The 17,140-nt window shown below is 36.6% G+C and overlaps 1 protein-coding gene across 1 annotated transcript; it reads right to left on the bottom strand.

Moving 5' to 3' along the window:
* Positions 1-12,062: 12,062 nt before the first annotated feature.
* On the bottom strand, positions 12,063-14,780 carry LOC149374706 (uncharacterized). The gene is made up of 2 exons (XM_089592264.1): positions 13,202-14,780; positions 12,063-12,253 (listed from the first exon to the last, which is right to left on the bottom strand). The coding sequence occupies exons 1-2, from the start codon at positions 14,778-14,780 to the stop codon at positions 12,063-12,065; spliced, it is 1,770 nt and encodes a 589-aa protein (XP_089448390.1).
* Positions 14,781-17,140: the final 2,360 nt, after the last annotated feature.

Here is a 17,140-nt window from a genome sequence, read left to right as displayed (position 1 = left end):
GCAATCAATAGTTACAACAAGAAAATTGTTATACATAACCAACCACACGCCATACACTCCGTGATATCGTGGAAAACCCCTCAACTAATTACACCAAAGGGGCTGCAAGAAATGAATAGACTGAGAAGAGCCATTAAAAATATAAATCAGACTTCATAGACTCTCCACTTCCTCGGACTTGAACTGGACATTGTTACCACATGATGTTAATAAGCAAACTGAAGAGAATATGAAACAAAATCCTAGGCCTAAAAAATGTACTTAGCAAAGAAAAATGTTGATAAATAGAGACTTCAAAGCAAAGGGCTAACTCCCTTTATATTTAAGCTGGCAGCAACAAGGAGAGGTTAGCTGTAGCTGGATAGAGAAAAATAGATATATTAATATCGCATAGCAAATGTCACAACATAACATAGAAAAGAGACATCTGTAAGCAGAGTGCCACACTTACAACTGAAAATAAGCACTCAGTTATTAAATAATATAATCCGTCAGGTCACGTCATATTCAAACAAACAACTTTCTAAGTATATGTATGTGCGTAAGCGCAGATGTAGAAAAAAAAATCGTAGATAGTACATAAACACAGACGCGTTAGCAGTCAGCTAATCTATTCCCGCTTCTCACTTCTTCTCCTGTAGTTCTTGAGAGATTTCAGAAACAAAAATAGCTGCAGAAACAGAAAAGAACATACAAAATAAGAGAGCATCGCAGTGGCGAGTATCACCAAACTTAAGAACGACGAAGAATGCAGCGAAAATTAAAGCATTATAAGCAAATTAAAGCATGTATGCAAATAGGTACACAGGAAACATACATTACTCTGAAAACAGTGCAAAAAAGCACAAAAAAATGCAAAGGAGCAACATATTCAGACTCGTGAATATCTGTTTATTATTTAATATTTATTTATACAAGCATGTCTATCGTAAGTACAATTTTTTTATTTCTATTTATGGTCCCACCCCTGTCCTAGGTCCCAAGGTTAATGCGTAACAGACTTTACCTGATCCTCATCTTCTACTAGAAAGCGATTAACGGCTGACAGTGCTGATTGGGCACGGAGAACACAGTGGTAGCCAGCACAAGATGCAGTGCCTGGAGAGGTACGAGAAAATTAACTTTAACTGTCACAAAACGAAGCATAGTTATCGTTAGAATCCATACACGTAAAAAAAGGGCTCCCATCTAACGGGAATCTTTCAAGATCATTGGAGGCTACTTTAACAACCACGATGAAAAATGTGCCGTGGCACGGGCAGCCCAGACTGACGGCAAACGACGCATCCAAAGCAAAAACGTCGCAGCGGGTCCGAAACACTTGACACAGGAAAAATAATTGCGAAGAGTTGGAACAGCCTTAAAAGGCTGCCATGGACAATTACCGAGCCACGCAATACATGTTGCAGCAGATGACGCCACTCCAATACCGATACCTCTGCATGGGTAGAGGTCAAGCATTTGGACATCATCCTGGTAGGCACAAAGGAAGCGTGAAAGAGAAAAACTCGTGTGGAACAACGACTACTCGTGTCCTGAGCTGTAACACAAAAAGACTTACCCTAAGATTTAAGCAAAAGTATTGCAAAAAACTGGTGAAGGGACAACAAAATACGTGCATTTAAGCAGAGCACACTGAACGAGAAAAAAATGACTTAATACAACAAAACTTGACTAAGTAGTGACAGACAAAAGTTTGTGCACCCAGCACTTTTTACAGTCTACCCTTTTTGGGTAGATAGAAATGGAAAAGTCAATATAGAAGCAAGAAACAGAAAGATCTAGAAAGAAGAGTATAGACAGTATCACCGATACACAATACGTCTCTCTATCTTTACTAATTCACAGAGACAAACAAGTAGACAGAGCAAACAAGATTAAACAGTATAAGGCAATGGTCATAATTAGGAATATAGGGGGAGAAAAAAATAAAAAATTTCATATTTGGCCAAAGAGAAGATAAATAAATAACAACTGCAGAAGCTCTTAAATAAAACAACCATTTGTGTGGGGTGAAACCATTTTAAAATCAACCGTGAGTAGTTGAGCAAATAAAAAAAATTCCTTGAATACTAGCAGAGAATTTGGGCTCGTTTCAGTCAGTTGCGTTCACATGGAAAATCATATGGTCCGTAGATTGAAATTAAATGGGCATAGAAACAAATACGTTTATGCAAGTGCACAGAAAGGTAGAGTAAAGTGTAAGGTGACAAGGATAATAGAAGACAAACGCGTAGAACGAACTAGGATAACTATTGGCAGGATCTAGTCAGTACTGCAAGATTCCAAAAAAGCATATAAAGTGGTAGTAGGACAGAAAATTCACAGCTGGATAGAAACGGTACAAGTACTCCGGGGGCAAGTATCAAAGGTTAACGAGGATAAGATATAAGAGATAATGGAAGTAGACTTATCAATCACAACCAATACAATCAATCATTTGAAAGAGCAAATAAGAGTCATAGGATTTGGTGACTAAAAATAGACACTTCAAAATATAAAAAAATTTAGGATAAGGCAGGGAAAATAATAGAGAAAGGACTTCAAATACTATTATCAGATTAAATAAGTGGATATGACAAAGTATAAGGCACAATAAGAGAATTTGAGCAGCTGGTTAGAAAACTAGCAGTGAAATCCAAAACGGTAACGGATATCATAGATTTAATGTATTCAGTGAGTCAAGGAATATCGTACTTACCACAAGCAGCACTAGGAGTGGTATGAAAAGCTGACGTATTGGCAAAGCAGTTCTGACCAGATCTTAAGTTGTCAGGAGACGAAGGCATGGCAACAGAGAAGAAAATAAAAGAGGTATCAGAGGTAGCAACCCTAGAACTTGACAAAAAAATCATATACTAGATACAAATACTGTTGGTAACAGAGGAATACGTACAATTGCTTCGGATATTACGTCTACCAATGAAACAGGAGGCGTTTAATATGATAGACGTAGTAGCGTACTTACAACAAACATATGAGAACAAAGCAAGCAGCATAAAAAAAAGAAAATTCGCGCCAATATCGTGATAGGCAGTGAACAGAAGCAAAAAGTTGAGAAAAGTGAATTTATGTCACCAAACCAAACCTTCCCAATAGGAGGAGAAGGAATACCATTGTTAGATACGACACTTATATTTGGGACCATAGAAAAATCAGATGAGTCTCAATTGTCTTGGCTTAATTAAGAGCGGATACTGGACTCACCTGCACACAAAAAATCTGCCCGCGTTTACTATGAAAAAAAAAAAAAAAATACACGTTTAGTGCAAGAATATTAATTACGAATTGATGAAAGTAAAACCCGCTGGAGAAATAGACCTATCAAGAGGCTGCAGAGCTAAAACGTTAGAAACAAAGCCGGGACCGTGCCAGGAGGATGGCGAAAGTCAGATAGTCAATTAAGGAAGCCTGAATCTAAGCTTAGGAAAAGTAGTATAAGGAGTAAAACAAGTGAATGAGGATGAAATGCAAAATGTAATGGAGAAAATTATAGAAAGGGATGGGTTGCAGGGACTTGGTAGTCAAGAACATAGACCCAAATACAGGTTAACGATGGGTAAAAAATTGACGGACATTATTCAGGGAGTGTCCAAGGGAGCACAAATAAAAGGAAAACTGTCAGACTAGAAAAATCACGCGTGGATAATGGTAAAAATACTCTATGGAACAGCTGCAGAATCAGTCGGGTTTTTAAATATGGGGCTCCGATACTACTAAACTTATATCAAGAATGATTACAGGCACGTGGAGCAAAAATCACCTTACAGAGGGTAGATTAACGACACCTCAACCGATAATCATCCAAATACAAAGCAATCATCCACAGAAGGGACAACCGGGTATCAGGAGCAAATAAGAAAAAAAAACCTTTTAAAAATTTTATACGTAACAACAATAATAACGTCTATGGTAAGATCAGCAAAAGACCACGGTGCAATATAAGACAGGTAGAAGTACCACCTCTATGCTTTGTGCGGTCTGTCGCAATTTTGTAGCAGTACTAAGTTCTCCACCAGGTGGATTAGTGTCAGTGAATTAGTATATACTCGTATATACTACCTTTTCGATACTGATCCATCTGGTGGAAAACTTGGAACTGCTACAAAATGGTAACTTGGCAGAGGTGGTACTTCGTACAACCTGTCTTATCTTACACCGAGCAAAAGACAGACCCTCGTACAATACATAAATAGGTTAAGGCAGTACGCCCTTTATCCTTGATGTCCTTGACAAGAAAACAAAAAAAAAAATAAATAAAATGTGTAATTATATTAGTATGTACTGATTACTTTTAACTTAAAGTGAAAGAAACTTGTTCTCATGATTTATTGTATAGCTCATATGTAAAAAAATGTGAGAAAAATAATAATAACAATAACACATGTAATCGATTACATACCGTTAGTAACTGAGAGAATTTTAAAACAAATTCTTCTGTATGAGACAGTGCGCAAACATAAACATGTATACACATAAGATATAGCAAAACAACACAGAAGGATAAAGGGACAATGAATCGCAAAATCTCATTTTTCTCTAACTAAAAATTATATACAACAGTAACAAAGTAACGCAAACACAACTTTCACATCAACGTACGAATTGAGAAGGAAATCAACGCCGAAGACATCAGCTTCGCGGCCTTGGACCTGTTACGTAAGAAAGCACACAACTATGCGTGTGAGCACCTTCTCTGGCATGATCTATACAGGTAGGAAAAAAAAAACTAAATTCCTTGACCAGGCGTTCAGAAGGGGGGGGGTGGGTTCAACTGTTATGATTAAATTGAAGCGGTTGTCGAGCAGTAGCGCAAGGCACTCGTTCACGGTGCACAGAAAGACCAAATGGCAAAATTTTTCTTGAAATAAGATAACTTTGGACAGAAAACTCGGATCTTCATGATCCCTGGGGGGGGGGGGGCAGGAAAAATCTGCCAAAGTGCCCAAAATGTGAGAAAACCACTATTTTTTGCCAAAAACTTATAATTTTCATCAAACACTTAATAAAATGGTTTTTTAAAGTTGACTGCAACCTTAAGTTTTTAGTTATGATTATTCCGATGGATTAAAGATGGCGACAGCTATATGATGGCCAAGACATGAGGAAAAATGCATGATTTTCATTATTTCTTTTCATACTTAGGATTTTTTTGTCATAAACTATTTGAAATAATGATATAACTTGCAATAACCATACGTGAAATAGCATTAGGTCTATTTTATTATTTTAAATCTAAAATGGCGGTCCGTAAAATATGGCGGATTATAAAATTTATAACCCCCCCCCCCCATATGGGTATCAAATCAAAGGGAATTCTCAGTATAGCACTATAAATACGGTTACCTCATTCTAAATAAAAAATTGCAGAAAACTTAAAATGGTGGATTAGTCATTTATCTACAATGGCTATGTTGTGGTCATAAAACAGAAGAGTGCACTTTGTAAAGAAGTAATGAATGCATCAAACATAACATAAGTAATTCTCTATTCATTTGAGAAAAGTTAAATGTATATTACACTACTATCTTGTATTTAAAATAAGAATGTAATAGGTGGTCGCAACACATCAAGTACAATGTGGTTTAAGGGACCTTTCTCAGCTCAAAATTGCGGCTTCCACAGAATTACGGACTTTTTTTTACTCGCTATCCCTACAATATGGGTATCAATTAAAAGGTAATGCTGAGCAAAGTAATTCTGAGTAGAGTAAAATTGAAAGCGTTGTGCCATATGCAATTCAAAATGGCGGGTAACTTGGGTCGGTGTACAAGCCATACATCGAAGGCTCCTGTGATATAAGTACCAACTAAAGCGTAAAGCAAGGAATCGATTTAAAAAAAAACCTATTATTAAATCCTATCACGAAAGTTTAACGTTAATGCAAAGAATTCAAAAGCTTTTTCAAATGTAAAAATGTCTCTAGACTTATGTCTTCAAACATTCTCCATAGATTAAAAATTATTTTTAGCCTATTTATGAAGACTAGTATAAAAGCAAGAAATTAATATTTGTTAATAGAATAATAGTAATTAATTTTTTATTATTCTACTTGCCTGCCTCCGTCACAATATACCTTTAATACGTTTTATTAAAGCATTTGAATGGGCAATACATGTATTCAAAACTGAAAAAAAAAATTATTAAGAGAGACTTTACAACCTCGTTAATCGAAAATACTTATATTATTGTACGCAGAAGTAACTTAGTATTGACTCAATTTCCCACTCCTTCATGAGATAAGTTTAACGTTTCACTTTCTTCTGTCATACTCTGATCAATGTCACTTTGATCTTTATTGTCACTATCTTCATCGGACAAGTCATCCTCGGTTTCTTCATCTACATTATTCAAAGATGTTCCTAAGCATATTCTCTGCGAATTTATACTGGTGTTGCTTCTGTACGAAACACATTATTATACTATTGTAGTGTATGTATACGATGTTCTTTCGAATGTATTTCTTTCTTATATTAACTAAAAAGGGATTTCCCTTTTTTTTATTATTATCGATCATTCACAGCCTAAATTTTTTAAAACATAATCATGCAGCTTGCACTATGATACTAATCAATTTGACTTGAAAAATTCTCATTTTAACTCAAAACTCTTGGCATTCTTGTTATCGACTTACAAGTTATATCTACAGCACACTTGTATGAATGTGACTGCCAATCATCATATCACATGAATTTATTTATCAAAAGTAATATTTCGCTCCAGCAACATCATATACTTGCACAAAATTTTTGATCTTTGTTTTAATATTTCACGATCCGGTTTACAAAACTGTACTTTATCTTTTCAAACAATCGATTCGAACAAGTTCAGCATAACATACCACTTATAATAATGATAAAAAATTTCTTGTAATTACTAAGGAGGTATGTCAATTAAAAGAGATTGTTATGTTTTAAATAATCAAATAATGTACAACTCATTTAACGCTAAAGCATAAAAGTTTGATAGTTTCGACATAATTGTGTGAGTACAATAATTAAGATACTTGGAGGGGTTAAAATGTGACGAAGCCATACTTTAGTACATAAATCATCCATAAGATTTTTATTGGCTAAGTTCTTTTTTCTTTACGAATATGAGGTAGATTAATAAAGATTCATTCAGAAGTAATATTTTGCAATGATGATTTCCGAAAGTACTAAAGTTGAATATCATTTAAATTAGTAAAAATAAATTGAATTAACTACTTTTTAATAGAGAAATATCAGATCAAACTATAATCTTTAAAAAATTAGATATAACTATAGGATTAAGTAACGAATGGTGCATTGGATAGTGCATTTTTTTAAAATTTTTACTTCAAAATGTACTTATTCGCTTATTTTGAAACTTATTCGTAATCTATAAAACTCGTTCTTACAATACTTATTGTTTTTGGAGAAAGGACTAAAAACAAGTCCCCAGAATTACTAATAATTAGAGTAATAATAATAATGCAATAAAAATTAAAATTTGCATGCGAGGTTAACCAAAAGGGGACTCACATGATGTATTTATTAGCCTCTTTTGGAAGATCTTTGATTCGATGTTTCCTGCATCTGTCTTCTATATACACAAGTGTTATATAAGGATCGCTCATGTACATGGCTCTGTGAAATAAATCAAGAAGAAGTTTTTCTCTGTCAGTTTATCTGGAGTGCATGATTATGTTCCTCCGATGTAATCTGTGCCACGATTCTTGACAATCTTTCGAATAGTAGGCTATAGGTAGCGAAAATTCTTCAGCTATTTCGCAACCATGCCGTAACAGTTTGTGAAGGGTTGGACTCATTTCAGCCCATGGATAAATTCTGTAGGATAGTAAGTACGCTTCCCAACAAAACATATCACACTTTTTAAGGTTTATGACTTTTTTAAACTTGAAAATTTTAAGAATCGTTGCTATGTTCGTTACTAATCCTCAATTGATTCCTAGAGCTTCAGCAAACTTGACTGGTTCATCAAAACACTTTCTTGCTAAATTACTTGGAGTACCTGATCAACCCTTATGCCCAACTCATCCTTTAATTTTTTCTGCACCAGCAGCTTGCGATTTAAAAATTTTTCTGCAGCACATTGTAAAAAATTTTGTTTGAACTATCTAGTGTTATACAGTGACCAAGTTACAACAGCGCAATAGGTAAGGTAGAAAATTTTAATAAAATTCATACTCTGCCCTAAAGGTTATACGTGCGATACAGTATTGCGTAGTTTGTTTTGTACAATAAATATAGTATTGTACGCAGGTACACTGCAGACATTCAGTTCAGCTGGGTATAGATGTATTATACCATTAGTTCTGAATTTTAAAATAAACAATATAATTGAAAGTGTTTGCAGCAGTAACATACTGTGCAAAATTTTCAATGTCAGTCGGTATAAAACGCAGTATTTTTTTAAAATTTATGACAGAGCTCATTATTTGAGTGAAAAAAAGTGTAGTATGATGGTTAGTAACACGATGACTGTATTCCACATTTTGAACTCAGAATGTTATTACTTTGTACATAAGGCTTATGATAATAATTTTTTGTCGCACAAACATCATAACAGTGAAGTTATGTAGAAGGTGAAGAGCAATCTCCCAAAAAAACTTATTTCACAACTTATTTTCGTACGTACTACCTTAAAAGAAATACTAGTTTATTCAAATACCAAATAAAAACAAATAAAACTGATAAGTGCACGCATGTAGTGAATAACTAACGTTTATTGTTTGCTGTTATCTTCCATGACGGTGGTTTGCAAGCCATTTTGTAGGACTACCGTAATCAATCTTCAAAAGCTTTGATGTCGCAGTGCAATAGTTCAAGCCCACATTTCAGAGCTGAGTCGTCAGGCACAAAATCATTTTCGACATTTCCAAATTCATGCATCGAGTGCTTACATATCAGACTCCTTTTCTATAGAAATTTTTAAAGTTCGACAAAAACGTGTGGATTGTGGAGTAGGATTTAGCCATACATATTTTTCTGTAAAACATTCAAATTTTACTATTATTTTGAAAATTTTAAGCAATATTAAATCTTTAAGCTAAGGATTTAATATTATGCTAAACATTACTGCGAGTTTAAAAATTGTTAAGATACACGTACTGTAGATTAAAAGTTTAGATATGTTTAGATAATTAAGTTTATATACAAATCGTTTTATAGGAACAGTTTCTAAGGCAATACAATTAAAGTTAAAAGTGAACATCTTATTATCTACAAACGTCTTTATGTAAGTGTTATGGTGATAAAAATGTCTATATAGTAGACCTGCATGATTTCGAGACATGTTAGCAATACTTCTCGTCTAATTTAAAAATATCGGAGTCTCGTCTAGAAAAATGTCTCGAAGTCTCATCTCGGTCTTGTCTCTATGTCTTGGAAAATCGTTGAGAGTTCCGAGAGTCTCGGAGAGCTGAAACTTTTTTCGGAGACCCCCAAGACTCTCAACGGTCTCGAAGATTTTCCGGCACTACGAGACGAATTCAAGATAAGACGAAACTTTACTTAGTATCGTCTCCCTGGGTCTCCTCTCACCATCTCGTCTCGTCTTGTCTCAAAGCCTGTGTTGCACAGACCTACTAAATAAATTCAGCAAACGGACTACGTGTTTGTTATCAAGCAATCATCCTTTGAACAAAATGAATACAAGACCAATGAAGCAGTTTGAAATTCACTAAATTTTTAATATCTTCAGGGCTAAAAATCGTTTTGGCAACAGAATGTACATAAATTGTTTTTTTTATAAGTAAATAAAAATAAGAATTACTTGACGGTAAATAAGTGAGTTATAAGTAAAACTATAAAATGGAATATTACGATGAAGCAATCTTACAGAACTAAATGTGTTGGGGAAGGATAATTATATTAAAAGAAATATTTTCAAAGTCAATTTTTTATATATCTTATCATGCTTATCGTATAGGATATTTCCCTTGCTATGTACTGGAGTTTCTAAAGCATTCACATACGGACTTTCAATTTAATATTGTACTGTTATTTGCTCCACGAGGCCTGTATAGTACAGCCATTAGATTCAACAATAGCTTGAAACATTAATGATTAAGCATGCCAGCAATGCCATCACGAGTTAGTGAAAATGCCGATAAGTTTAAAGTAGTTTTTTTACTTATGTTCAATATAAGTCCTGTAAAGTAAGGTAGTTAATTTACTCAAATTGCTTGTTTAGAAAATTAGTGCATCGTTAGTGTTAATGCTTAATGATAAAATGATTGTTGATGATAAATATAGTCGATTTAATCTGTGACCAGAGTTAAAGTAAAAATAAATGATTATTGGTAATGCGGGTATACAATATTGTATTATTAATGTTTTAGTAAAAGTAAGATAAGTGTTAGTCAATACTCTTATCGTTAGATGCACAGCTCAGTTGCAGTATGTTTATGGTTGTACACAAAAGTGAAAGCTCACTGTTTTAATTTTCATTCTCAGGGTTTTTACATTTTTGTTGAGCGTTCATGTGCCCTGATGAGCTGTCGAACCCTCTGGTAACTCAAAGCACCAAATTATTCAAATGATTAGCATCCTAATCCAAAGAAACAGCATTACCTAGTCTTTCTGCAGTTTTGTTAAGCAGGGGGGGATTATAAATTTTATAATCTGCCATATTTTACAGACCGCCATTTTGGACTTAAAATAATAAAATACACCTAATGTTATTTAACGTATATTTATTGCAAGTTACATCAATTTTTTAAATAGTTTATGACAAACAAAACCTAAATATAAAAAGAAATAATGAGAATCATGCATTTTTCTTTACGTCCTGGCCGCCATATTGCTGCTGCCATCTTTAATCTATGGAAATGACCATAACTAAGAACTTTAGGTTGAAGTCAACTTAAAAAAACCATTTTACAAAGTGTTTGATAAAAATTATAAATTTATGGCAAAAAATAATGGTTTTCTCACATTTTGGGGCACTTTGGGGGATCTTTTCTGCCCCACCAGGGCCGTATCACGACTTCGGACCAGTTTTCCCTGAATCTACTATTTAACAACCTTAAAATAGGAAAAAAAAATCATGAAGATCCGAGTTTTTTGTCCAAAGTTATCTTATTTTGACAAGAATTTTGCCATTTGGTCCCACTGTGCGCCGTTCTACCGTGCGCAAAAAGGACTCATCAGGTTTATCCTTCTTAATTCACTTCTACGTAGCAAAAAAATTTTATATTTTTGTTAATTGTAGAGTAATTATTAAAAAAATATGATCCCGCAAAAAATTGCATATAACGTTTGTGACTACTTTTTTAGGCCATTTTGCGAAAGTAACTTTTTTTTCATTTAGCTGCAATTTGCAAAGTGTCTATCAAATTTTGCTGAAATTAAGTGTGTTCTTTGAGAACTACTAAAGCTACAACTCTGTTAAACTTTAGCTCCTAATGTTAATGTGAAAGAGAGTTATTAATTTTTTGAATATTGGCTCAAAAAACGAGGTTTTTGGCATTTTGTGGGGAAGCCACTCGATTAATTGGAATCAACTGGAGCTTACTTTGTTCGTCTCTTTATCACGCATACTTCTATTCTTTTTGAAATTTTGAGGCTGATTGTTTATTTCCAACGCTAAAAATCGTGTTTCGTATTTGACCATTTTTGCCATGTTTTTTGAAGCCGTAGCGGAAAATATTTTTTGTTTGATTTTATTACAATCAAATAGCATTGTTTCATTCTTTACAACAAATTTTTTTCAAGCTAGTCTGAATTTCCATTGTCAAAAATTAAATTTAACTCTACTAATTGCATGACTTTACCCGACTCAAGTTTTCTTGGTATTTCTATTTTGCTTAAATACGTCAATTGCTCATACCATAATAAGAATTCCTCTTTTCTTTTATCGTCGACTTGTGTATCCTAATCAACTTTTAACTCGCACAACTTCTTAAATATCAACTTCGGCATCAATGCTACTGGAGAAGTAAGACCGATTGGATCAAAGACTTTATCTGCTGCTGAGAGAACTATACGTTTCGTTATTTCGTTGTTATATTTACCGAACAACGAAGGGTTGATCAACAAGGTATCGCGAGACTTATCAAATAAAATTCCGAGTACTTAAGTAATTTCTTTTTCAGCACCGTCGTTCGTGTACTTCCACCCTCTAAGTTCAAATCCGTCTTTTGCCATTATTTCTTTAGCATCTTTGATAGAAGAACTTAACTCGTCAGCTGTTCGAACACTCGTGACACAATTGTCAACATAAAAGGATCTTGCTAATTTGTCGATATTTTCTTTCGACCACAAATCTGGAAAAAATTTGCGTACCGTGTGCGACAATGATATTCTATAACAGCCATCAATAAAAACGGACTACACGTGAGACCGAACACTACATATCTATGTCGAAAAATTATCAACTGATCATTCAAAAACCATAGAAAGCGTAAATAGTTTTGATCTTTCTCGTTGATTCCGATCTGTAAGAAGGCTTTACGAATATCCGCAAATCACGCCAATTTCGTTTTCACGAAATCTCAATAACGCGTCCGGAATTAATTCTATCAAATTTGGTCCCTTCTCTAAACATTTATTAAAAGCGGGAGACCCCTTTTCGCTGGAAAAAGCATCGAAGACCGGTCGAGCTGGCGTAGTACTACCTGATTTTATAACTGGGCGATGAGGTTAACAGTAAGAGAAATCATAAACTTTATTTTTGGGTACAGGTTCGATGATGCCTTGATCGAGCCATTCCATCAAAACTTTATCATACTCATCGTACAAATTGTTCTTTTGAAGTTTTTTCATAGTATTGTCTAATCTACTTTTACATGAATCTAAATTAGTAGAGACTAGTGCGTGGTCATCAACCCAAGGCAAATCAACACTGTACTTATCATTTTCAAAACAAACAGTCTTGATAAAATTTTGTTTGATCATTATTTCTCGCTCAAACTCATCGTTCTTTTTGATCGGATCTTTTATCCCTAGAACGTCTAAATTCCACAAATCAGATATTTTTGCTTCGCTCACGAATATTGATATAGCGTTCAACGCACAATCCTTTCTCTCTCTACTTGGAACTTTACCCATAACAACCCAACCTTAATTTGACTCAAAAGCTGTCAAACCGTTTTGTAAATCATACTTATTACCAGTAAAAAGTTTTCCAGCGACGTCAGCACCAATCAAGACATCAATCGAATCGTTACTATACGTAGAGTTTGTTTCCAAGTCAGAGAGAAAAATATTATTACTTTTTAATTTATCTATCCAATTAGCAAGTGAAATTCGTGGAATATCCGAGCAAATAACTTTTTCGTTCATAACTGGAAAATTGCAAGCGTAATAACTTTCAAGACTTTTCATCCGTATCAAATACACATCATGCTCTTGAGTGTTTGAGTTAGCGCCACTAAACAATGTATGAGTCTCTTCACGTTTACCAATAGATTCGTAACCTAACAACTTGGCAACATCAGAACGAATGTATGATCTCTGCGAGCCTTGATCAATAACTACGCGTGCAACCTTTTCTTTCGTCTCGGAATACAATACGACACGCAGTGTTTGTAAATAAACGTCAGGTGAACTACAAAAACTCGTGAGATTTTGCTCTGGATGCTCACTTTTCTTGGACTCATCACTCTTCGGCGGCTTCGCACTATTCGACTCTTTGTTCAAATCCGGACAAACGAGAATAGAATGACGATTACCGCACCACGCGCATGTTATTTTCACTTGGCATTTATTTGAGCGATAATTCGGTATCAAACATTTGAAACAGCAGTAATTTTCTTTGATTAGTTTTTTCCTACTATCAAACGACATTTTTCTCGCGTTCTCGCAACTCGAATTACCGTGATTTTCACCGCAAAATATACACTTCGTACCTTTGTGTTCACTTGAAAATAATGCGCTGGCAGTAGCTACTTCCTTCGATGACGTCACCTTGCTTTCTTTCTGCTTGCTATCCTTCGTCTTCTCTTTTTTCTCTTCCATTGGTACTGCGAAATGGTTGATGGCTAAGTTGATTCTTTTTTCGTTTGTAACCTCAATTTTCGAAAATTCCAACAACTTCGTCAAACCGTCGGAAACCGGAGCTCCTCGCATGTCGTTGTCGTTGGCTGTCGCTGAAATCAACCGCGAGCGTTGCCACATTCTAAGAATTTCTTTGGGCATTGAAGATTCCATGAGCGGATATAGCATTGTTGCAAAATTGTCCGTTTTAACACCCAATGTATCAAGAGCACGAATATGAGCTGATAACTTGTCGTAAAATAATGCAATATCTAATTGGTCTTCTTTCTTTTTCGTGGCGTTTTGTATTGTCAAAGTCAACAATTCTCTAGTGTAGAACTCGATCAATAAATCGTCTCGTCCGTAACGACTCTTGAGACTTTCAAACGCTGGATCGTAGTTCTGCGCTGTTGTCGGATATCCATCAACAATACCAAATGCTTTTGAACCTGGTTGCATCATTCCCTTCAAGTACTCAAGTTTTACTTCCTTGGAAAGATTCGCGTCTTCGTGATATTTTTGAAAAAATGACCAAAACTGAAGCCACTTTTTAACTCTTCCTGAGTATTTCGGCACATCTAGCGTAGGCAGTTTGTACGGTTTGTCGAAGTTTTGTACTGCATGATTTGCACGCACTTCACTTGTTGGTGCCTGTGATGCACTAATTTCGCTTAAGTACTTCACTTTAGCTTCTAAAAACTTCTTCTTGTATTCACCGTGAGCTTCGATCTCTTGCACGATCTCGTCGTCTTCCGTTTTGTTCGCACCACACAACAAATCAACAAACTTTGAGTTTGCTATTTCTAGCTCTTGCATTCTTGTTTCGAGCAACTGTAACGCGACACTGCGAGCATCGGTAGTGACCGTAGCATTATTGCATTAAGCAATAAATGCATTGAGACACTTCGTAAATGAAGTACGTTGTACAGTTCTTTGCCTCTTCGCGCCGTCCATTTTGAGGTTAGTCGATCGCGAACAAAGAACTTTCGATAAATTACTGACTCCCGCGACCTATCACGGTCGCCAGATTTTTTTAATAGAAGGAAGGGGAGTAGTCGAGGTAAATGAATTGTATAAACTCACTGTATTATTTCACAAATACGTAATTTTAATGAGCTTAAACGGAGCACGCCTCGTGTATGCGTGTTACACCAGTGGCGTCTCTCTCTAGACTAACTCGTCCACACGGGCTCTCTCACATTCGACACATCGCGTGACTATGTAATTCGCAGAAAAATTTTTATTTGCATTGACCTGACCAAATGTTATTTCACACGTTAATTTACTTCACACAAAAAAATTTTTTTATTTCACTTCTAGCACACAACTATATTGTACGCCACAGCATGAAGCTCCTCTGCTGGTTTCATCAAAGATAGTTCCATTAGGTATGAAGCATTCGCTGTCAAATAATCCAGAAGAATGGACCATTAAAGATAGGAACATTTTGACCTTGAGGGTCGAAACAGCTGTTCAAAAGCAAAAATGTAAAATAATCGAAAGGGAAAAAAAATGATAAAAGACGCATTCAAGGAAATGATAAAGATTCAAAACAGCAGGCTAGAAACAATTCAAAAATTAAAAGGGTGAAAGAAAAGAAAAGACAGGCTATAGAAAAACTTAAACAACGAAGTTTAGTGGTAGCTGCAAAAAAAAAAGAAAGTCAAAAGCGTCAGAAAAAAAATACCTAGACGATTTTTGTAACGGAAAAAAAGGTTCCGTTCAGTTCTTTAATTTTTAAAAAATTTCGACGAAGTAGTAGTAATAGTAGTATTTTTTTTTTTTTTTTTTTTTTTTTTTTTTGTGGAGGGAGGAGAAATGCATTGAGGCACACCGCAGGGACAGCGGTAGTGTGGGACTCGGTGGATTTTTTTTATTAGACCACCCATACCCACCCATACCCACTAAAACCCCCCCATGCCGCGTGGTTTTTGATCTACCCTGGAACCGTGTTAGCATTACTTCAGGGTGGAGCCACCAGGGAGAACATCGTATCTCACAGCATTAGCGAGCAAGCTCGCCACCAGTTGCTAGAGGTGCCAATCCTCTCGAGACCTGAAAAGGACTCGGGGTCCCTGAGGACCAGCACCCGTCTTGTAGCGCTTTATTGATGCTTCCACGTGCTGATGAGTATAAATACTTAGCGCAGCTTGAGTCCGCATTCTTCACTCAGGGGCCCCCGTTACCTGCACGGCGGCTCTCTCCTCTTCTTTTTTCTGCTGGAGGACTGACCCGAAGAAGCCATCCACTGCCGTCCACCCCTCTTCGCTGCTGAGCATCTCAGAGATGATGGTTTCAGGAGTGGGTGCCACGCCGATCTTGTCCACCAGCCACTGGCGCTTACGGTGCCATCTCTCACACACAAAAAACGTATGTTCGACGGTATCATCCAACGCAGGGCAGTAAGAACACCTAGGGGATGCCTTCACCGCCACCCATCGAACTGGCCATGCCCAGAGAGGAACTGGGTGAGGTAGTAGTTTACCTCTCCATGCCCTCTCTTCACCCATGGCCGCAAGAGCGGAGTCAGGCGGTGCGTCCATCTACCCACTACAGCCCAACACCACTACTGTTGCCATGTCGTCAACGTTTTCTCCCGTCTGTCACTATCACTTTCGTCGCCAGAGCCCAGGAATTTCCTTCACTGCTCCTGCGCAAGTAACACGAAGGAAATCGTTCGTGCTATCACCATAGCAGCAGCGGAGGAGACCGTGCGGTAGGCACACGCGATTTGTAGAGATCCGATGCGCTGCACCGAAGTTAAGCGCTCTCGGACATCCTTCCTCGCGAGTGCGTCCGCCCATACCTCCGCGCCTTACAGCAGGATCGAGTTGGAGACCGACGCAAGGAGCCGTCTTTTGGCTTCCCGCGGGCCCCCAAAGTTCGGCATTAACCGTGAAAGCACCCCAGAGACCCCAGCGGCTTTATCGGTTGCTCTTCTGATGTGCTCCCCGAAGGTGAGTCGTGAATCGATCCACACTCCAAGGTAGCGCACCACCAGGCTCGCGCAGATTACCTCACCCGCAACGCTCAGGCAAAAGTCACCCCCAAACCACCTCTGCCTGGTAAGGACGACCATCTCCGTTTTTTCTACAGCTAGCTCAAAACCGTGATTCCGGAGCCACTCCAACACTATCGGCCTCCTCTCGCGATCTCGCTGTGACGTGTAATGCTAT

The sequence above is a fragment of the Copidosoma floridanum genome, unplaced genomic scaffold (genome assembly GCF_036245765.1).
Source record: "Copidosoma floridanum isolate Cflo_tuat_1 unplaced genomic scaffold, Cflo_Japanese_pri ptg000015l, whole genome shotgun sequence".
NCBI lineage: Eukaryota > Metazoa > Arthropoda > Insecta > Hymenoptera > Encyrtidae > Copidosoma > Copidosoma floridanum.
This window is presented reverse-complemented; position numbering and strand designations above follow the sequence as displayed.